Genomic DNA, 22905 nt, shown 5'->3' with positions numbered 1-22905 from the left:
GGTGTAGTTACCATGGCCAACCACAAGCTTAATGGTCTTAAGCCCATCACCCAGGGGTACTTGGGAAGAAAAGCCTGATGTTCTCCTTGTGAAATCTGAGTCGTAAAAACTCTATAGTGCTCTGTTCCGTTCTGTTCCATCTGAGGCTGGAGTGCACTCAAGGGCAACTAGTGTAACCCATGGGGCATTCTCTGGGCTGTGGCCTCTCTCGGCACAGCCCCCGAGGCACACTGTCCATGTATCTGACTGATCTCAGCCATCCCACCTAAGCAGTAAGCACGTGCCTGTGTTTCTTTCTCCAAAGGGGTGCGTCTTGACAGAGTACGTGGAGGTCGGCAGAAGTACAAGCGCAGAATAGATGCGGAGAACAGCCCCTACCTGAACCCTCAGCTGGTTCAGCCAGCCAAAAAGCCATGTAAGTACAGCCGACGTGCCTGGCTCCCCGCACACGGATTCTTCCCAGCTGGCTCAACGACATTAGCGTTGGCATACCTGTGTCTCCTTACTACAAGGAGACTTCTCTCTGGTAGGAGGCTAGGGATTCATTCCCAAGCCCTGCCCGTGAAACACAACAGCAACGTGGCTAATTATCTCTCCCCCGCGCCCCCCCCCCTCTTTTCAAAGGTTTTTACGATTTTCTTCCTCTTGCCTTTTTGCACCTAGTTACTTTGTGGAAGCATAAGCATATTCATGCATAGCTTGCAGAGTGCCGATTTTACATTTACTGGTTATCGTTATTTTCAGAAGTACATAAAATGGATCATACCGTGATCATTAGTTCATTGGAGCTGTTAGTTTCAGATTTCACAAGAAAGTGATTTTTGTAGTTTTCCCTAACTAAACGAGTTTGACTGCTCAACCTCCCAACGAAAATACATTAGGGGCCTCATTAATTTGGAGCTATAGAAGGTTAACACCGCAGCTAGCAATAGATTAAAGCAGGAATGGTCCCCACTAATAAGAAGCAGAGGTTGGTGGTTCCATCTCAGGTGTCCTTATGGGCATTATGAATTGTTTTCAAAGAGTCCATGGCTTTATGATGCCAGGTTGCAATTTGAAAGGATGACTGGTACATTACTAATGTAAGCCCCCTGCTCTTTGTCGTTAACTAGAGAGACCTGGATTGAGGCAATAACTGTATCCCATTTGGGGGTATGCCTGGGGGGCGCACAGAGATCAGTAGCTGTCGTGCACTAGAGCTAACATTTCAGGATGCACAGGCAGAGTTCCTGTTAGGCACTTAGAACTGCGGAAATCATCCTCGTAATAATTCTCACGTTTAGCTGTTTTTGTCTAAAGCAACACAAGCAGTGCTCACCTCCGGAGGCTGCATTTCTAATAGTGGTAGAGAAGGCTGGGGCAAGTTTCGCCATACCAGCTTTCAAGGGGAAAAATGTTTCCCCTTCTGACTCTCCAGGAGGGGTCACTGCTGTGTACCCTACATGGGATGTGAGCGTACGGGGATGTGTTAAATAAAACAGACCCTGAACTGTAAAGGAAGGGCATTTCAGCTACGTCAAAGGAACAGCCACCCGCTTTACATGAAATTAAAGCTTCAGTGAACATATGGCATAGCTTACTTTTGCCTTTCCAAAAACCATTATGCTGATTGCACCTCCAATTGGCTGAGCTGGAGCTCTCTCCTCGGCCGGCATAAGCTGGTTGGCATTCCGCAAATACGATCTAGGGCTGCATTAAGCAGATTTTGCACATTATAATTTAAAAAGCCCACAACTTCCTGATAATACCATCAAATGCAATAAGCACCAATGCTTACTTTCACTAGAGGCGTAGTTTTTCTGGAGACAACAGTGTACAGGCTGCCTGTTTCTCCTTCATGTTACCCAGACGGACATTGACTGAACCCCATTGGTAATTTCCTCTATTGACAGAAAAATGAGCCCCAGCCCATAGGTAAGACCCCGCGATGGAGAAATGTCCACCGTCTTCTCTGTAAACCTGAGAAATTGGGGAAGTGGCTTGTCAAGTACCTTTAAGACGATTACAGCTATTTCAGCGAGCTTCACTTGTCTGAGATAAAGAGGATTTCTAATAAATCATTACTCATTATCTAAAGGCCTCTGTTATTTTCTTTAGTCTCTCCAATTAGTGTGTTTTTGTAACAAACATTTATAAAACTTAATTTTCAGATCCTGTCAGATAGGTGTCAGGAGTTGGTGCATGGACTTTTCTAAGAAAGTGGCTGGGGAGACTTCTGGACCGTGACAGATTGTTCGTGTTCTACAATGGCCCAAGACTGAAAATTGGGTTCTATTGATTCTAATTAGGGAAACATTAAATAAGATTTACCTAGAAAGAGTGCTGCCGGCTATTCTGTTTTCTAAAGGTTGAAGATTTCACAGCTTCAACCGAATCTCTCCGAGCCCGCAAGTCAAGGGCCCACTGACTTGGGTAAAATGGGGGTAGCATTTGAAGTAGAATAAAGATTTCCTTTGGTTGCATTGTGGTGCCCTTTATTAATATATTCTCTTCTCACCCAGTGGATCTCGGAGTTACTGACCGGCTTCCTTACCTTGTCAGAACAGTGGGATTGAACTTCAAAGCGTGCCTTGAAAGTACTTGGTGCTGTTCCTCCAGCGGAGATAGGAGACACGTGTCACTCTTTGCAAACCCTCCAGATTTAGAAGAATGGGTTCATTGTAATGTTTTCTTAGGACAGATAGTGTTGGGAAACATTTCTCACCTCACATTTGGCTTTTCAATTCGATGATGTACAAATATTACTGCTAATGACTGTTGAGCTTTTGACATTTTTGGAGGATATGGACAGGAACTATAATTCATATGGCAACCATGCTAATATCTTTTGAGACCCTCATCTAAGGCCAATTGTGACCTGGAGAAATTTGCTCCGTACGTCACGAAAGGAAGCTGAAGGACAGTATGTTTTCAATGCCAAGCAACATGCGGTCCTTTCCATGTTGGTTTTAAAAGTGCAAACACTTTCTGGCAAAAGACAAATGGTCCAATCCTTACAGTGGAGACCTTGGCTGCACTCAGAAAGAGACTGCTTCCTATCCTACGCCTTTAGGTTCACAGTACAGAGTGTGCTTAAATATGTTGGTTTCTTCTTACCCATCTGTATCTTTATCACATAGGAGAAAATAGAAAATCTAAAGCTACACATGGAAATTGAAAAAAGAGCCAACTAGAAAAGTCATTCCGTTAGCAAGGCTTTACAACCCCTGCCATAAAGCCTCACATGCCCCTGGGCAATAAAACACATTTGAAGTGATGCTTTCCATTTATCTCCAGTGTTTATTTTAGGAAGGATTTTTTCAAACATATATCACACATTTCAGACAGATAAATGTGAACCAGAAGCTGGAGTAAAGACAAGAGAGGAAAACGGAGGATTAAAGAATTAGACACTCGGAGGAGAAGCTAGTGTAGTGTTTAAGTAGGAGTGTTTTTCTGGATTCCAATGTTACCTATATTTGGAAGGCTGCTGGGTCTAGGGGGAGGGGAGAGGAAGCAAAGACAGTCTAATTTAATGCATCTCACGGAGATAGAGTTATATAGTCAGTAATTCCCCTGGGCAGAAGGGCTTTGACCTTTGCTCTTCTTTAAAGGAATTAAGACATTAATGACTCTCATACCCATGATGACGACGGCATTCGTCGTTCTTGGCCTCCTACACTGTATTCTGTATTTCAGTGGTTTGCTTCAGGATTTCTATTTTCAAAATGTTGGATACAATGTCAGTCTGCTTCCCGCAATCCCACATAGGACCCCAAGAGGAAACCAGAAAGCATCTAACTTCTCTTGATCTGTTTGCTCCCAAAATTTCCATTTCAGGACAGGCTCATTGGTCCACGAAGGCAGGGGGAGAGCAAAGAGGAAGCAGGGGAACACATCCTGTTCCCGCCACAGTGGGTGGTTTCTTGCTGCTGGGTTGACTGATCTCTGTTAGCATGCATGCCTGGCATCCTGAATGGGGTAGTTGGGTCTGCGATCGGCCAGTTGACATTCTTTTGCCCAACACAGGATCCTTTTGGGTTTGTGAAAAAGGGATGTTACTACTAGTGATCTTGTAGTGCTCTGGTCTGATCCTGCAGATAACAAGATTGTCTCACATTTGCTGGTGGCTGAACCGGAGAAGATCTATGCCATGCCTGACCCTACTGTCCCCGACAGTGATATCAAAGCCCTCACCACACTGTGCGACCTGGCTGACCGAGAATTGGTCGTCATCATTGGATGGGCGAAGCATATTCCAGGTACATTTTCTCAGCGGGGGGCAGGGGGGCGATAAAAGTTTGCAATTAATTTCCTAGAGTAATTACATAGAAATAAGTGATTTCAAATATTCCTCCTTAAGATTTTTTTTAAGCTTTACTGCATCCTTCCCCATACCCCCCACATTTAAATTCAGGACTTCGCTGATCTCAAAGGAAGCAAAGCCTTCTCTTTGCTTCTATGCCCAGGGCTTTGGTGAAGGTGGTGCTTTTTTGCCTTATATGGAAGTTACCCAAGGGAATATGGCTTCTTTTTTTTCTCAAACATGTATGCCTTTTCTTGTACAAAATACTTCTACTTTTTCTTTTTACCTTAAGAAACATGTGTTTTTTTCTAAGTAGCAGCCTATCCTGTATTTTCTTCTTTTTAAGCAGAATCTCTCGTTTTGTTTCTTCCTGGTGGCTTTCCATACTGAACTGCTAAACACAGTCACAGTTTTCCATCGGTTTATAATGAAATACTTCTTGTGATTTTATATGTAATAAACGACATAAGCATATGTTAAATGACATGGTATTTTTTTAAGGCAATTTAAAGTTTGTACTTTTAAGCATTCTATTTTTCTTCCTGGATCCATCCTGTAATACAATAAGCAAGGACTTGATCACAAGTGTGAAGACTTTTAGTTAGCTGTTTGTATTAATGTTTTGTTTGTTTGAACTCTGAACTCAAATAGTTTATAAGCAAGTTTTTGAATGATGAAGCAATGTTTTTCTGGTACAGTTAACTTATTTCTGTCTCCTTAAACTAGTTTGTCTTTATGCTTTGAATGCTACAGTAATTTCTTTAATCAAATTGATGGAAGTCCCTTTCCCAGCCCACACTGAAACCAATTTATTGGTCATGATACGCCAGCAGTGTTGCTAACAGTCGTAACGAACTGTCAGGCGATATCGCAGTGAAGCTAATTTGAAGTCATTAGGTGTGCAGCGTTCAGGCGACAATTTGTTACAGTGGTTAGGAACACAGCTGACATTTCTGAATGGCTTTGTTCGGTGCAGTTCTAGATGAGACCAAGCAAATTGTAAACTAATTTAAACATCACTCTGTATTATACCAGCTACTTTGTCTTACACTGTTTGCTAATAAAGCACCCCAAATTAAGTCAAAACCAGTTAAATAGGTGAGCTTGAGTGTGCTCTTCAGAAGAGGCCCACACCAGGACCTCTGCATCTCAGGGGAGGGTGACAGTGTGATCGTGAGTCTAGCTCATGCTGCAGTGGCAGGGAATTACGTAGATGTGACCTTTAGGAAAAGCAGAGACAAAAGGGAAATGCTAAGCTATGTTAAGGTGTTTAGGAACCATGACCTTGGAAACAGATGGACTGTGCTTAAACAATATGTGAAAAATCCCTTTGCTGGGGAAATGTTATTGGAAAGGTATTTCAGAGCAGAAAGACAGGAAATGCTCATTTGATGGAGTATCTACCAAAGTTTTAGATGAGCAGTTCTCAACCTGTGGGTCGCGACCCCTCTGGGGGGGGTGTCGAAGGACCCTTTTACAGGGGTCATCTAAGACCATCAGAAAACACATATTTCCGATGATTTTAGGAACCATGACACCACTCCTCTAGCCATCTGTTACCCGTGCTACACCATGCTTCAAGACAACATTTCATTCATTTGTCATTAGAAATAAGGACTTCACAATATATAATTACATATTTCTTGTGATTAATCACTGTTTTAATTATGTTCAATTTGTAACAATGAAAATACATCCTCCATATCAGATATTTACATTACAATTCATAATAGTAGCAAAATTACAGTTATGTAGTAGCAATGAAAATAATTTTATGGTGGGGGGGTCACCACAACATGAGGAACTGTATTGAAGGGTCACGGCATTAGGAAGATTGAGAACCACTGTTAATCAGTGTATAGTATTGTCACTTATATTACTATAGTATAATTTGTATATGACTGTGCATATAATATACTGTTACATGTTCTCAGTATATATTTTTCCATCAATTTTTGATGGTCACATATATATTTCTGTATTTCCATTTTGAAATGAACTTTGTGAAGCCTCTGTATCTATGTGGCTATCGATATCTATCTATATCTATATAGCTATATCTATTTCTCTGTATATATAGGCTTCAAAAGAGTTCATGGAAAAAATAGAATTGAGCCAGAATATAATTTTTGCACAAACTTTTTGAAGCCCCCTTGCAGACACGGGTGTGATTATCCTAACCCAGGCACTCCCACCCCTGTACTGTTTATTAGCTTTGACATTGGAGCGGCCGGGTGGGGTGGGGGCACTCTGTGTACTGTGAGATGCCCAGCGGCATCACACTCAGCCTCTTCCCTGTAGATTCCAGTAGCACCCCTCAGCTGCTACACCCAAAAACTATCTTTCGACACTGCCAAATGTCCCCTGGGGGACAAAATAACCCCCAGTTGAGAACCACTGGCTTAACCCAGGAATCAGACCCTATTAGCCTCAATTGGAAGATGGAGAGATTTGTGGCACAGAGAGTTAAAAACACTGGCAGAAATGTAGCAAGTACCTTCAACACACACATTCAGAATTGCTTCCCGGAGTAGCATCAGGATATTTTCGTCTCCCAACTGACTGCATTTGAAGGAACTATTTCCAAATAATCATGGTGACGGAAGTGTTGTTATTAGTCACATCAACTGCACGGCAGACTGCCCCTCCATTTCCAACCTGCCCATTATTCCCAAGAACTCTGCCCGTGTCCTCTCTAAATGGAGAGAACTGTTAAGCCAAACAATTATATTTGTATCAGACAGACCTCCCCGATACAGCGGAAATAAAGCCCACAGTTCCTTCTGGAAAGGGAAGCTCAGGGGTCCACGTGTGGGTCCATTTGTGCATCCCAGTAGAAATGTCAGCTTAGAAAGTTAAGGGGCTATCGTGACTGCGATAAAGACAGTAACTTTAAATAACTCTGAGTAACGCCATTTCCAGTGGTGGAAACAATTACTATACGATTATGTGTTCAGTCTTCAGCGGCGACTCGGGATCGGTGGGGACTGATGTGACTCCCTGTCCACTGCAGATGTCGGCGCGGGTCAGTGTGGAGAGATGATTCACAGCTCCACTTCCCAGGGCTCCCTGGGGGTGCGGTACATGACTGCCACGGGTATCCTGGCTGTTCAGGAAGGGATTGGCCAAGCAAGAATTAACTTCTTTAGAATTTCCCAACTCTAACTATGGCAGCTGGCACTTTCAGGTTGAAGGGGAGGGATTGAGGGCACGGATATCAGCGTTCACCCTGGGTTCTGGAAAGCTGGGCACCTGAGGGCCGGGTAAACGCCAAAAGAATCAGACCATTAAAGTTGCACTGCTGCTTTGGTAAAATCTATAATCATATTCTTGACCACAGGAACCCATCCTGATAACTAGGACCAGAATGGAAGCCAGATCCAAACTGCAATTTCACCCATGTTAATCATAACTTCAAAGCCCATTGTTTCAGTCATGCTCCACTGAAATGTTCAATTAAAAAAAGAAGTTAAGTCAATAGACTGAAACCCAAGCGTTTGCTCTCAGTGTGTGTTCACTGTTGTGTCGCGTGCACGCGCCCACATATGAAAATATGTTTTTGAAATTAAGGTTAACACCCAAGGAAAATCAGACCTCTCTTCAGTGCTGGGAATGCACTTTTGTATACTTGCTTTAGATACACAGAAAAGTGAAGAACTCACCCCAAGAAAATAGTGAAGAAAAATACATATGGAATGTGTTGTGTGTGTGTGTGTGTGTGTGTTTAAATCAGTAAATAGAATTAGTTGACTCACATTAATAAATCATATAAGTGGAAGAGTGTGTTGCTATGAAAAATGAGCATCCTTTATCTAGAAGAGGACTTGGGCAAATGCTGGACTTCCGCTGGAGGAACGTAAGGGCACAAGGACAGATGATGGCGCCCTAATAGCCCTTTTTAAGAATGACAGGGCCCCACCATTAGCATCCTTTTATATCCTTGGAAATTGCTCATGCCTCGCTTTTCTGGTTCCTATCTGCCTGACTCTTTTTTATTTCTCTTTCAATTTCGTCCGCGCTCGGATAAGCGCATGCTAACACAATATGATTGAGCTGTAAAATGGAACGCTGTCGCCCCTAATCTCTTTTATGTAGATACGGCGCCACTGCACACTCCACTTCCTTCTCGCCCCATTGTTGGCCTTTTCCAGAATGGGCTGCCAGGTAATGGAGGCTTCGTCAAATATCAGAGCTAGGTTTCACAGGGTATGATAAGACGGTTGTCAGCCCAGCAGTCAGATCCAGTATTGTTCTCTGTAGCCGATTAAAATAGTATGATGTATGTAACTTTGTTAGCAACACGCAAGATGCGCTTAGTCTGGTCGTGCTTGAAGCCGCATCGCCCCCTGGTTTAAATCTATGTGTGGATCTTGCCAGATAGTTTACTTTGGGAGACTAGCAAGGTATTCAAACAATGAAGTGAGTGAGTTCATTTTAAGACATTTTTCTTTTTGTGTGGGATATGGCGAAATGCCACATAGGTGTATTTGTTTCCCACAGCAAAATAAGCAGCTATGAAAGAGGGGAGCCCTTGCTCCAGTGTCAGGGCCTTGCCTCATGCACTACGTGTGAAATGTTTCTTGTAATGCCATCAAAATGATTCAGAACCAAGCAACCAGCAGACGGTGGCTCCTCTTCCTGCCAAGTGGAAGAGGAAATAGTGAGTTCGGAAAGAGAGCCCCCCTGGGCAGAGAATGTGATCATATGAATGTAAGAATCAGAAACCCAAACTCTAGGAAGCAGTATTTTCCACTTCTTTTCAAACATTTTTAAAAAAATGACCCATTCAATCTTAAGAAGGTAGCCCACATTGCTCAGTAACTTGAATTTTTTTTATAGTTTACTCAACAAACATATTTAGACTTTTCTAAAACTGGTAAGAAGTCTATTAAAAAGTATGGATGGATAGTTTTAAGATTATGTGACTTTCAGAATTATGAAGTATAAAATCAGGAGTATACATCCTGTAGAAAGCACTCCAGGGTATTTTGAGTATTTGTTGCTTGGTGATTTATTTATTAAAATTCTGACATTTTTATTTAGAGAATATCTTTTTCTGCGAGTCTGTTATGTCATTACCAGAATTGTGCAGAATTCATGTTTAAAATGAAGTTTATTTATCCTACATTGTCGCATCATTAAATGATCTTGCCATGGGGAAAGCCTCCAAGCGGGAGGATATGAAACTCAGCATGCTTGTGTGCCATTTGTAACCCCAGTGGTATTCCCCTGAGTATCTCTGTGTGGGTGTGGCTTGATGGGCTAGAAACAGAACATAGGAACTAAGCGTGGATTATATACTATGAAGGTCTGCTGTTCAAACCCACCAGCTACTCCCTGGGCGAGAGTGAGGTAAGAGATTTATAGTCTAGGAAACCCTGTATAGGACTGCTATGGGTCAGAGTCAATCAGTGGCCCCAAACCAACCAGCTCCCTGCCATTAAGTCAATGCAGACTGAGCAACCATGGACAGGATGGGGCAGAACTCTCCCTATGGTTTTCAAGTCTGTCACTATGAGAGTAGAAAGTCTTTCTCCCACAAAGCTGGCTGGTGGTTTGAACTGCTGACCTTGCAGAACACAGCCCAACACATAACCACTACCCCTCCCGGGTACTTCTCAATGGTTGTGGGTGTCAAACTCTGTTTTAACTGGTTATAGAACTCTTCATAAACATTGATTGATTAGCTAATTTAAAAATAGGCCTCAGAACTACTAATTACACTGAAGCTCCTCTCTCCAACCAGTCCTGGAGTGGAATTTCTTTCAGGTCATAATTTTTACTTTGCTTTGAATCACTTAAGTGCAAGTGTAGGCCCTGTTCTCAGGACTAAAATTTCTTTTGTGTGTATAATCTAGTGAGCTCATGATTATGAAGTAGGTAAGCGTTTTTTAGTTATGTGGAGAAAAATAAATTTAAAACCCAAAGTTCAGATACTTAATAAGGCTGTTTAAATTATAAATATGTTCAATTATCAATTATTTTAAGCTTGCATTTATTGTACCTGGTAGCTATGTGCCTGTGATATGTAGTTACAAGTTTATAAGTGTAATTTTTAAAGTAAAGTTTAAAAACCTGAGCCTTTAGTGAGTAAATTTTTCTCAGTTACTTAATTGCTCTAATCATTAGTTATATTGTGAAAACCAAATGAGGAAAAAGTACAGGTAGAAATTATACACATATGTATAATTAATTTGAAAATTATGAAGCATAATCTAAATGCAAAGCACTCTGTTCATTTTCGTTTCCAAGACATTGCACATAGATTGTCATTTTGTTGCAATTAAAACCAAGTGATCCAAAAAGTTAGTATTCACAAAAGCCATTTCCAAAAATATTCATAGCAAACATTGATTTTAAGAAGGATGAAGCAAGGCTTACTGTGCAAAGAGGACCATTGTGTGGCTATTGACCTGAGTCTGTCCCAGGTTGGCAGTGCCCATTAGAGTCCAAATATCTAGTCCAGCCTCCTTGACCAAACCGAACATCATTGAACGTGTGTCCATTTCAGAAGTCACATCCGGATACATCCCTGAGACAGAAGGTGAAGAAACATGTTGTGATGAAAGTAATTGAGACAGGTAGAGCCTAAGGCCTTCACTTTGCGCACCTGCCCATGCTGGTTGTGGAACAGTCAACCGACAAAGAAGTGAGGTGGTTTTCTAGACAGAGGCAGCCCAAGAGTTCAGATGCTCCCGGACAGCTATCCTCACCAGTCGATGCCTTCTTCTGAGACCCCCTCTACCCCCTGTGGTCCTACTGGATCTTCTGGGGTCATCCTTTCTCTGGTCCAGCCTGGCTTCTGCTGGATGACTTGGAAAAAAGAGAAAGGTTGCTGGCAAGTTTTCTGACTTGTAGAAGCCCCAAGTGTGTCAGTGGAGAACTGTGCTCCGTGAACTGTGAATGGCGAGTTGATTTACAAGTAGACCAGCAGGCCTTTCTCTGATGGTGCCTCCGAGGAACATGTTAATGTTCAATGTTGATGTCGCTCAGGAACTCCATTGGATTAGATGCCCCCACATTTATCTGCCTTCCAGGCATAGCCATGCAACTGTGTACTTCTGAAAAGCAGTAGGAACATAATTTTATACTATTGACTGTACAATATTCAAGTATTTTAGTGCCATCTATGATTAAGCACTATACCCAACACTTAGCTGCGCCCACAGGACATATAAAAGTCATGTGACACGGCTTCTACCATGAGTCATATGCTTCTGTCGGTATAAAAGTTCATACTATGGATGTGCATATGTATTTGTTAATTGCCTTGAATTGTTCAAATTATTAGTTTCAGACATGACTTGTTCAGCTTTGTTTGTTTTCCCCGCAAGGTTAAGGTTTCAATATAAAAAGACGTGACATCTGTATAATTACTTACTCTTTACAAAGTACTCCTATACATGCTGGCATTTGATTCCCCCAGTTTTGTAGCTTGATTCCTCCTCAAGCAAACGAGAGTTGGGAGGCTTGATTCACTATTAGCTAAGTTACTCAGAAACATAGACTATTTAACTTCCATTTAGCTTCAACCATTATCTTTGCTTCCCACTCTTCACAGCCTTTTCCCATAGCCTTTGTCCTTTTTCCAGATGATCTGCTTGGATTTCATCATGAATGTCGATGAATAGAACATATTTGCCCTGTCTGTCTTTAAATAGTCTGGAGCTTTACAAAAGGAAAGATTGAAGGAAAGAAAAATGAATTTTAAAAGGAAATGGATGCCGCATTGTGAAATCAGTCAAACCGGGGTGTGTCTTTGCTCGAAGGCGCTTGAGGCTGCTGACCACACGTTTTAATGAAACACGTCAATCCCTACATTTGAATAGTTGAAAAGCCCTTACACTATTGATCTCTAAAATGGGATGCTCTGGTGCCCGATTCGGTTCAGATTCACTAGGTCTTAAATTGCACTGGAAGCTATAACTGAACTGGGTCAGAAGTGAGTAGTTGTGAAAGAGTGTCATCATATTGAGCATTACAACTTAATAGTGAGTAGGTTTCTTCCTCTTTCTTCGCTCACCCCATCTCCTCCCCTTCCCCTCCCCCATCTTTCCATGCATATGCACTTAATGAGCGCTCCGGCTGGTAGGACTGTCTGCACGTGTGTATACAGGTGCACAGCAGGCTGCTCCTCGCATGGTCGCAGTGCAGCGAAGGACTCCAGCTGGTGAGGCGAGAGCTCTGGGCAGCACAGCGATGGGTGTGATGAAGGTGCTTCACATGAGTCCCCTGAAAACGTGGAAGGAGCTGCAGAGGGAGATGGTGTGGCATGAGATTGGAGAGACAGCAAGGCTGTCATCTTGGAAACTCTTCAAATTTTATGCTGAGGAAATAACATTTTATACAGAAGGCAATGAGGAGCCATTGAAAAATGTAACTGAGCATGACATGTTTAGAACTACATTTTGAAAAGATTAAAATCAAAATATGTGAGTCAGGTTACACAGAGGTAGGTTATCCAATACTTAAAAAAAAAAAGATGATGGTACATTTTTAGTGTCTATGTGTTGTGTTGGTGATTTCAGTGTGCACCGTGTGCTAACCTGGGTGCCGTTTTCTTGCATGTTCACGGCAATTCCTAAGTCATTTTGATTGAAAAATTCACACAATAAGCCCTGCTGTCCTGATTACTATATGCCATGATCTCGCAGAGGCCCGACGGAGCCTAACACTCAGCACACTATGACCCCGCTGGCAGCATCCGATCGATGATATGACCCCAGTCCTACTGTCCTCATCATCTGGAATTCCCGTCTGTTAACAGAGCTGCTTCCTGTGAGTTTTAGTTTCTCAAGCTAATAGATGAGTTAATGAGAGAAAGGCTTTGGGGTCGTGTAAGAAAATTATTAGATGAAAGCTGTCCTCATTAGTTTAAATCACATATGTTGAAATGCTCCACTGAAAGAGCTATCTCCACTTTGAAAGGCAGACTTTGGGTGAGGCGGGCTGCTCCTGTGGCAGGTCTGTGTCCTCTCTCCAGGGGCTCCTTTGGGGCCCTCTCCCCCACCCCAGCCCCACTTTTCCTCCCTGCGCCCTCCTTTATCTGCCTCAGCCAATCTCCAAATGAATGCATGTCTATCCTGGCCTTGGCTTTGACACTCTGGATATATTGATTAATAGTTGCCCTAAGCTCCTTTTAGCAAATCAAATTTTCACTTTTAGCAAGGATTTCGCCTCTGATTTATTCAGCAAAGTGAAATGCACTAAATTGACTTTGACATTCAGGGAAAATGGCTGAAAAACAAAGAGCGAGGGAAGAGGTATAAATTGTGTGGCAGCTGGAGAGTTCAGGCGTCAGAGAAACAGTTTTCTATAGAATACAGGCAATTTAAAAACACTTTTTAAACACATAGAGAACTGATTTCTTTTTTTAAAAAAAACCTTAACTGTTGAGTTTTCTTTTGGGAGAAGGTGTTGTAAGTATTATTCAGCTGAATCAGAATTTCTGGTACAAAACATTGTATTTTCTACATTAAAAATAGCTCCCTAACTTATGGTTGTAGGTATCAAAATTCATTTATAAAGACTAGGAGGTAACTTAATTACTTTAGGAAAGGAATATTCAAGTTGCCTTGTAGAAAGTGGAACAACTTGAAAACATTCATGCTTTGGGGGGGGGGGCGGTGAGTCGGTTTGTTGTAAAGACGGGGCCTGGCTTTACTCCTTCACTATAAGGAGAATTTGAAATATTTTGGGGTCATGAACTTTACTACAGAAAAGCCATGCAGCTCTGCTCTTCTGTCTGCTTTTGTGCCATAAGTCACTCTACTGCCTTTGTAGACTGTGTTAGTCCGTGTAGACTAGAGAAACAAATCCAGGGAGACCCATATGGATATAAGAGAGAGTTTTATATAAAGGATAATTATACATTTAAAAAGCAACCCAACCCAGTCCAGACCAAGCCCATAAGTCCGGTATTACCCCATATGTCCGATACTGATCTATAAAGTCCTCTTCAAACTCAGAAAACATAAGCAATGGCGCCGAGTGCAGGAGGATCACAGGCCAGTAGGTAGAAAGCCTTTGGATCCAGTGGCGTTGTAAGCATCTCAGAGCTGGCAGGGGTCTCCAGGTGGCTCCTCCAGCACCCAGGGCTGCATCAGGGTAAGTTCATGTGGCTTCTCCTTAGGGATGTTTTTCAGGAAGTGAGCAGAGAGAGAGCGAGCAAGAGGTGTCTCCTGCCTCCCAGGAGGAAATACAGGAGTTCCCAGAATTCTCAGGAGAAGACCATGTCCACACAGAGACCTCATTGGCTATGACCTGATTGACAGACTAGATTCACCCTTCACTCTTAAACCTCTCAAATCCCAAATTGACACCAGAAAATGTAACTACATGGATCAAAGGTCAGCGAATAACACTGGAACTCCAGATGCAAAAGGTGGTTTGGGTGTGACGATAGGAATGGCGCCAGGTGTGGATGAAGGGAGGCGGGAAGAGTGTCTCGCTGAGCTCACTGTGCACGCCTGGGGAGGCAGGTAGAGGCATGAAGAGTATTAGGACGTACCTTTCCTGACTAAGCTCTAACAGGCTGTTGTGTTGCTGGTAGTGACATTGGATCAGAATAGGGAAAGAAGGGGGAAGGTGAAATTCACAGCGTATCCACTGTGAACTTTCTTTTATGCTCATACACAGAATTAACATAGTCAAGGCAGCTATTTCCTCCTCCTCGTTTCAGCTGCCGTCAACTTGGCTCCTGACTCAGGAAGAGCTCATGCGCAATGAGAAAGCACATAGCCCAGTCCTGTGCCCTTCTGGGATTTATAGCAGTGTTGTTTGCTGATTTTCAGAAGTTGATAGCCAGGCGTTTCTTCCTAGTCCTCCTTAGTCTAGCAGCTGTACTTTGACAAGATCAGCATAATACGAACCTGCAATGCCTCCATGGACTGAGGTGGTGGGCAGACATGAGGTGCATTGACTGGGAATCAAACTAAGGTCTCCTCCACATAGAAGATCAGAAACTAGCACCCTACCCCCACCGCTCCCCCGCTACTTACCTTTTAATAAAGACCAATCTAAATGTCCCCCTGACCTTAATTTTCAACAAATCTAGCAGGAAAGCTATAGACTAACTGGCATTGGATGTGGCCTGAGCTTACAAATAAATAATATCGGGGACAGTGTACCAAATATGTTCAGAGCACACATGGACTAATCCCTTCTTTAGACTCAAACAGCTCCCCTCAAACCCCATCACTGCCATCAAGTTGAAATCTCCATGGGTAGACCTGCCCGTGTGGGTTTCCAGGCCTAAACTGTGTATGGGAGGAGGGAGCTCCACCTTTCTCCTCAGGAGCAGCTGGCGGTTTCAAACTACTGACCTTGAGGAGCACAGCCCAATGTATAACTTCTACACCACCAAGGCTGCCCTCCCCCTCCCGCCGTGCACGCTCATTTGCAATCATCAGAAATGACTGTTTATTAGAAGAACCTATATAACCTGCCAATATCATCTTGACTTGGCTAAACTTTCTAAGCAGTACATGCTGTATAGTAAGTAGATAAAATACCTCAATTTATTTATTAATATGCTTATATTTCTCAAAAGGATTAAATTGTATTTTCCTTGGGATGTGCTGTGATTTCCCCCCCCCCCCAAGTATTCAACAACTTTTTTTCTTTTTTTTTTTTTTACAGAGCAAGGCTCACAATTTTTTTTTCCCCTTCTATCAGGAGCCAGGAATGAGGGTAAAAGTATACAAATCCCAAGTAAGGGGGTATTCAGATTTCCTTTTGAATTTGAACCTTTTATACTGTCCCATGTTTGTTGCCATGTGAGTTATAAAGTACCAAACCCAGATGCACAGACACACCGAACTTCCTACCAGTGAGTTGATTCCAACTCCTAACTTCCAGATAGGGCAGGGCAGAGCTGCCCCTCTGCAAACTGGAAATCAGTACAGGACTTTGTACTCTGACTTTGTGGTTGGCAGCTCCATGCACAGCCCACAGAGCAACCAGAGCTCCTTCACCGACCGCTGCATCAGAGTCTAGTGAGGGAGAAAGAGGATGGATGAATAGCAACCTGCAGTTGTTCAGAGGCGCCACCTGCAGCAGGAGCGGGCTCTCAGTCAGTGCAGGTTCATGGGTGATGTGATGCTGCCGACCAAGTTCTGACACAGCTTCCAGACTAAGACAGACTAGGTAGAAGCTGGAACAAGCTTTCTTTTAAAAATTATCTATCTATCTATCTATCTATCTATCTATCTATCTATCTATCTATCTATCTCTATCTATCTATCTATCTATCATCTATCCATCTCAGAGCAAACAAATCCTCGTAGGTCACAATGTGGCAGTGAGACAGGGTGACTGAACACAGGTGCAACAGCAGTAGCATCAATTTAACTTAGTTAATCCCCAATTTTTCCTGGGTTTCCATGGATTACATAACTTGGCCTTCTAGAAGGAAATTTGATTGTCATTGACAGATGGGCCCTGGACCCTAACTGCAAAGTATTGATATTGTAGAGAAAGCAGGGAAAAGGACTGGGTTTTTTTGTGCTGGGTAACCCATGGCCAAGTGAGCCACACTGCCTCATCTGGTTGCAGGGAGTCGGTGGAACCCAATTAAGCTTTGTAACTCCAGGGCTGTCCGAAGAACAGCTCCCACCTCGCAGCCTTCTGAGGGAGGCTTCGCACCTGCTTAACCTGCATTAGGAAAGGATTAATTACCTGAAGTGCTGGCCCCTCAGCCAGTCAGCACGTTTGTGGCAGGCCACACGATGCCTTGGGCTGAACTGAACAGGGAAGGTGGGAGAAAGAGCAGCTGGGAGCTTACAGCAAGACGCACTCCTCCTTACATGCTCAGCACTTTGGGGGGGGGGGAGAAAGAAAAGAAAGTTGCTCTTCTTCTTGTGATTTCTCCCTAGCAGAGTCCAGGGGAGGGTCTGTGTTGTAAGTACAGATTCCCATGCCTGAGAGAGGCCTTAAGGGTGTCTGGGTTGTGCGTGATTTACCAGAGTAACTTTTTGGGCAAAACATGCAAACATTTAGATTTTTGTTTGTTTGTTTTTGCATTTCTTTTCGTCGGTTGCTGTTAATCTGCAGTACAGTGCTTTTTGAGAGATGCTTCCAGCTGCTTTTTAAGTGTACATGTTGCTTCAGAAACATGCTCCCACACAGCTGTGTGGCGCCCTTTATGAACACATAGACTGTAACAGATTTCTTAACACACACACACAAATCAATTCTGGGGTGATAAAGCCTGAGCAGACCGTACAGATCATTTGCCCTTTACCTTTTGGTGGGAAGCACCAGGTGGCCATTGGAGTAGGCAGCATCTTTGGAGTTAGCGACCCTAATTCTAATCCTACTATTGCTACGTGCCAGGAGACTGCTCACTTAGAAGACGGGAAAATAATGCCCATTGAATAGGTGGCTAAAGCAGTGAGCTAATGCATGTTCAATGCCTAAGCCAACCTTTGCCCCGTATTGTAAGGGTTCAATACATGTTAAATGCCTGCACTTTCTCATTTGTTCATGGACAGAGACGGACAGTCTAAAGGCTTTGCTAAGAGTGTAAGCTAATCTGAGAAAAGTTTGCTGCTAAAAGTCTTAACTTACACATATCTGTCATTACCACCGATAGCTTTTCAGATTAGTAAATGTTAGTAAAGTTCATCTTAACTTATTTCTCCTCTGCCTTGTTCTTTGTTGTTGGGCCTGGCTCCTGGCTCAAGCATCCATGAGGGGCACAGCGGAGCTGCACCACAGCCTCGGCTCGGCTGTGATCATGACAAAAGCAGTTCGCCAGTCCTTTTCTGTATCGATAGAGCTCCCAAGAGGATTTCAAATGTCCAAATATGCATTTTGGCATAGTTCAGTCGTTAGGTACCACAAATTACAAGCAACAAATTTTTCTTTTTTCACTTTTTGATATAGCATGGGATAATGTCTAGATTTAAAAGATCAAAAATTTTGTTTTCTGATTATAAATCTGTACATCCTTCTAGTTCATGGTAAAGAAATATAGTAGAGAGAAATCCCTGACTAAGATTTAAGATTGGGAACCAGGCCACTCACCTAAAATGGCAGAGAGTGTAGTTGATGGAAGAACTGTCAGCGTCTTTTGATACAGAGCTAAATGGTATAGATAAGGTAATGATGAAGTAGCAGACGTCCACGAGGAATGCCTCATTTAGAAAGCATCTGGGAATGTACTGCCTACACAAGCAGTGATACTAGCTTGGAAAACAGTGTCTCTGGGAAATCTGCATATCACATTTGGCTAAAGTTGTGAAGAATCCATGGATTTTAATACTCCTTGCACTCAGTGTTTTAATACCTATGCGTTTGCTTTGAAATTCTACCTCAAACTTCCAAGGGTAGTTGGTATATTTAGAACAGAAAGGGTAGTTTGTATATTTAGAACAGAAGGTTTGTGTGGAATTCCAATCCAATTGGAATCCGACCATATTACATTGGTGTGGTTGAGGACATAATACGTGACCTGAGAAAAGGGGGTGGTTATATTCAACACCTCAGCTCCTGGTATTTAAGATATCTGAATAAACAGATCTGTGCTATAAATTCAGATTGACATAGTTCTAAACACTTAGCGGGTTTCAGTTCCCCAACAAAAATATCATGTGTGATATGTTTCAGGACTAGTCGAGTATCCATTCACTCTTAGATTAAACAAATGAACAAACAATATGTGGAGAGGCTGCCCACCCGCTAGGCCCGGTACTAAAGTTGCTGTTCTTTGGGAGACGGTCCCTCAATATCATCTGATTACGATGCTTCCTGCACATGGTCCTGCAGCTCCTTCAGGAAGGTAGCTTTGAATTTGCCATTCCAACATCCCCAAGAAGTAAGATGGCATGAGCTAGGTCTGCCGGGTGACACCGTCTCCTTTCTAGAATCCCAGCCTGTCCTACTCGGCAGCGCTTCATCCCTGCATTCTGTATGCATCGTGTGCTCTGCTGGACCGACCTGAGAGCCAGCATCTGCCCGAAAGGGTTTTTGTGCTGTTTTCGAATCACGCACACGTGGCTGTCTTGAATCAGCGTGGATTTTAAATGGCTACATGAAACTCGGGAGTGGCATCCCTTTGCGGCTGAAGGCCTGCTTGCACTCCTTCAGGGAAGGTGGCAGCATTTGTATTTTAAGAAAGGCTTCTTTGTCGTGATTGAATGTGGGACACAGAGCTGATGGCAGCTGCAGCTTTCCCTGGACTGTGAAGGCCTCATCACCTCTCCTGCAGGTAGCTCCCGCGCTCTCCGGCACGGCACAGTTCAGAGGTGGGGCTCCACGTTGCACCCCTCCTTGGCTTGTTTTCCTCTTATCTCGCTCTTAGCATCCCTTTGTTTATTTGAGGCGACAGGAAGACTGTGTAAAGGCTGCTTAGTCAGGGATATCAGCCTTGTTGGCAGGGGAGTGATTGCCAGTTGAAAAACAAGGCATTATTGCTCATTTTTTCCCTCTTATTAGTTTGATTACATTTGCAAATCAAATCAATCCATCAGACATGATCAGGCCTCGTCCGCATTTTAAGGAATAGTAATCTCCGTCTAATAAGATGCAAATGTGTCACATCGGTAAGTAACCAATAAATCATCGTCTTGTCTTTGGCAATCATTAAATATCAGAACCAACAGTCAATTTTTAGTATTTTCAATTTGCGATATGCCGCTGGAATATAAAGATAGATGGACGTAATTACACAAACCAAACACTATTTCAGTTCATTCCAGACAGCAAATTTAGTGGAAGGTATAACTGGCTTGTCATCACACTACATTATTCCTAGCGGTTCATGCAAAGTTCACAGACAAGCTTCAAATGGACATTGCTTTTTTTCAACTTCTAACATTCCCACAATGGCAACCAAACTTTGATGTAAGGACTTGAACTGACTTCCTCACTGCTGTTGCCGTCAGATGCCAGTGTGGCAGAAAAATATGCTCGCTCCCATCAGAAACTGCTGCCCTTGCCAACTCCCATCATCTCTGTTGTATTTATTAAAAAGAAAATGTACAATTGTCAAACCAAAGGAAAGCCAAAGCAATCAGGACCTCTTGGGATGATGCGTACCGTCCTCATCCATTCTCATGGAATAGTTTACCTGGGAGGGGAAATGGGAGTACGTTGGGCTTTGAAGATCCAGGACTTCGCGGTGGCGGTCGTGTGTTCTGTTCACCTAGGTCAGGGCCCAGGGTGATACGCATGTGGGCAGTGCTGTGATATCATGGCCAGGGAAGAAAAGAATGTGCCAATTTTAGGTACAATTCCGAAAGGTTGGAGAGATGGTAGAAGAGGCCATAATTCAAAGGATAAGAAATAGAATTGTTTGGAGGGAATATCTGATGTCCCTACTTCTACTGGCTTGGCAAGTCAATATCTGCTGATGAGCAGTGACACTGGCCTGTTTATTTCTCTGCAGAAATTATTATGCAGCAAGTGGAGAAAATGCTTCTGTTTGATTATTTCAGTGCAGTCGATATCCATTCTCTTTTGTCCTTCTTCAGTAAGTCTCCTGTCCATCCTTCTCTCTCTCCTGGGTTTTGCCATAAAGGGTGCCTGAGTTCAGGTGCCAGAGAAGAAGACGCGCCCATCATTGACCCAGCGTTCTCCACTTCTCTGGCGCTTGTGCTTCGCCTGAGCTTCACCTCCTTTCTGGCATCACTTTGGTTCTTTCCCTTCTCCTTGAACGTATTTGCTTTTCCAGTGGAAGCTGCTAGATAGGATGCGAAGAACGTATTTATGTGACCTGGGTGCGCTTGCTGCTTATTTTATTGGCGCTGCAAATAGTCGTTGACGCATTCTAGTTTGGCTTATCCGGGTTGTCCTATTCTTCATCGTTAAAACTTGCCAAGCCTTTGACCTGCTGCATGCCCTTATTTGCAGCGAGGGAGGCAAATTCTTTGGAATACTATGGAAGAAAAACTCTCATTTAAAGCTGACAGATTTTGATCGCATCATTTACCCCCTCTTCTAAAGGTAGGGAGGGCATCTTTCTGTGGTAACCACTCTATTGGCCCAAGGGGATGCCAAGGTGAACCCAACGGAAAGGGACAAAGTGCCATATTGCTTGGTCTATTGGAGAATCAGATAAACTAAAACCATTTCTCTTGAGTTGATCTCCACTCATAGCGACCCTGTGGGACAGAGTAGAACAGCCCCAGAGTTCCCAGGGCTGACCATCCTTACCGAAACAAGCTCACACAACTTGTGTCTCCTAAGGCTGCTGGTTCGGAGGCTGAGACCATTGACCGTTGGCGCCAGCAGAGAGCGCTTCACCGCAGCAGCACCAGGGATTCGTTAATCAAGCAAAGGTGCTACTGGCCGGCAGTATGCTCAGGGCAATGACAGAATAGCCCCGCGTCGTTCTGTCGCACCAGGGTAGACCGCACAGGCTTAGGGAATCAAAGGCTTTCTGAGGAAGGACACGTCTCGGCTGGCCCTTTACCACGAGTTGCAAGCCATCATCATAACAATTTATAGGGTGCTATCCGGAGCAAGATTGACTTAAATATTGTCTTCCTTTGATTACAAAACATACATTGTCCATAAAACAGACCCATTTCTGATACCTCTGCTCCATTTGAAAGCCAAAACCAGGAACATTCTGTCCAACTTTTAAGAAATGATACTGGAAGAAAAATCTCACAAACGCCAAAGTGCAGTTTTACTCTGTGCTGTAGGGTCACTATGAATGGGAATCCATTCAATGACAGTGAGATTTGTTTGTTTGTTTTAATGGGCCACACTTTTTAAACTTTTTGTTGCCACCGGTGTGTGCCTGTCGGCTAAGCTCTGCCTTCCTTCCATTTGGACAGGCTGCATGTACCATCCTGCTAGGAAAGCACTTTTCTGCTGCTCGTGCACCGCCCCGTCTCCATACCCGCTCAAAGCCGCATTTCCAGCATTCTGCTCCTTTCTGTGAAAGTGTCGTGAGTTTTTGCAATCCAACCCTGGTCTTTCCAGGTGCTGGGTCTGCCAGCCAGCCCACGTAGCTCAGGAACCCCATCCACAGCACCAACTGCCAGGAACCCCTTCGAGTTACAGCTCATGACAGCCATTGAGCTCGTGCGGCTGACACTGTGTACCAGAGCCTTATGCTCTCCCTAACCGATTTACATACCACCATGGTATGTTTAATTTGCTTTTTCATCAAATCAATAATGGGTCTAATTGAAAAAATTGGCAGTGCTACGTGCAACCTAACTACTGATCTCCGTGTTTGCCGGCTAAAGGGAATGTTGCACAGCTCCGTGTCAGACACCTGTGTTATTGGTGTGCTCCTGCTCCTGATGCGCACAAAAACAAACAGTAATACAGGTGGAGCATCTGCACCGATTGATCACTATGCTTTGAGCATTAATCACCTGGCTTTCAGCTTGAGAATTGCATTTACATTTTTAATGTATGAAATATATTATCACCCATGCTTTCACCATAGACTTGGGGCGATTTCTGCACACGTGTGTGCTCTTTGCCGCACAGGGACCCCTCTCCAGGGAGATAGGCTCTGGGGGAGCACATGGCATGCTGGGTTCTAAGCACATGATAGCATTTGTTAAAATTTGATTTGAGGCTGTCTGATTTATAGGAGTTAGGAAAAGATCTAAGGGTTTAACACTCTTCACTCTGGAAGTCACCCTTCAAAGTTT

The 22905-nt window shown here is 43.4% G+C and overlaps 1 protein-coding gene across 4 annotated transcripts in view; it reads left to right on the top strand.

Moving 5' to 3' along the window:
* The window catches only part of ESRRG (estrogen related receptor gamma), a 256355-nt gene that overhangs the window by 192530 nt on the left and 40920 nt on the right, over nucleotides 1-22905 (top strand). For 2 of the 4 annotated variants that reach the window (XM_075540577.1, XM_075540578.1), the window contains 2 exons: nucleotides 305-415; nucleotides 4080-4241. In XM_075540577.1, the coding sequence (XP_075396692.1) occupies nucleotides 305-415; nucleotides 4080-4241 (273 nt within the window). Of the gene's footprint in view, nucleotides 1-304; nucleotides 431-4058; nucleotides 4242-22905 lie in introns of all 4 variants that reach the window. The other 2 variants (XM_075540580.1, XM_075540579.1) reach the window with 2 other exon arrangements.

The sequence above is a fragment of the Tenrec ecaudatus genome, chromosome 1, assembly GCF_050624435.1.
Source record: "Tenrec ecaudatus isolate mTenEca1 chromosome 1, mTenEca1.hap1, whole genome shotgun sequence".
Classification (NCBI taxonomy): domain Eukaryota; kingdom Metazoa; phylum Chordata; class Mammalia; order Afrosoricida; family Tenrecidae; genus Tenrec; species Tenrec ecaudatus.
The sequence above is the reverse complement of the archived record's forward strand: the minus strand, read 5'-3'. Positions and strand labels throughout refer to the sequence as shown.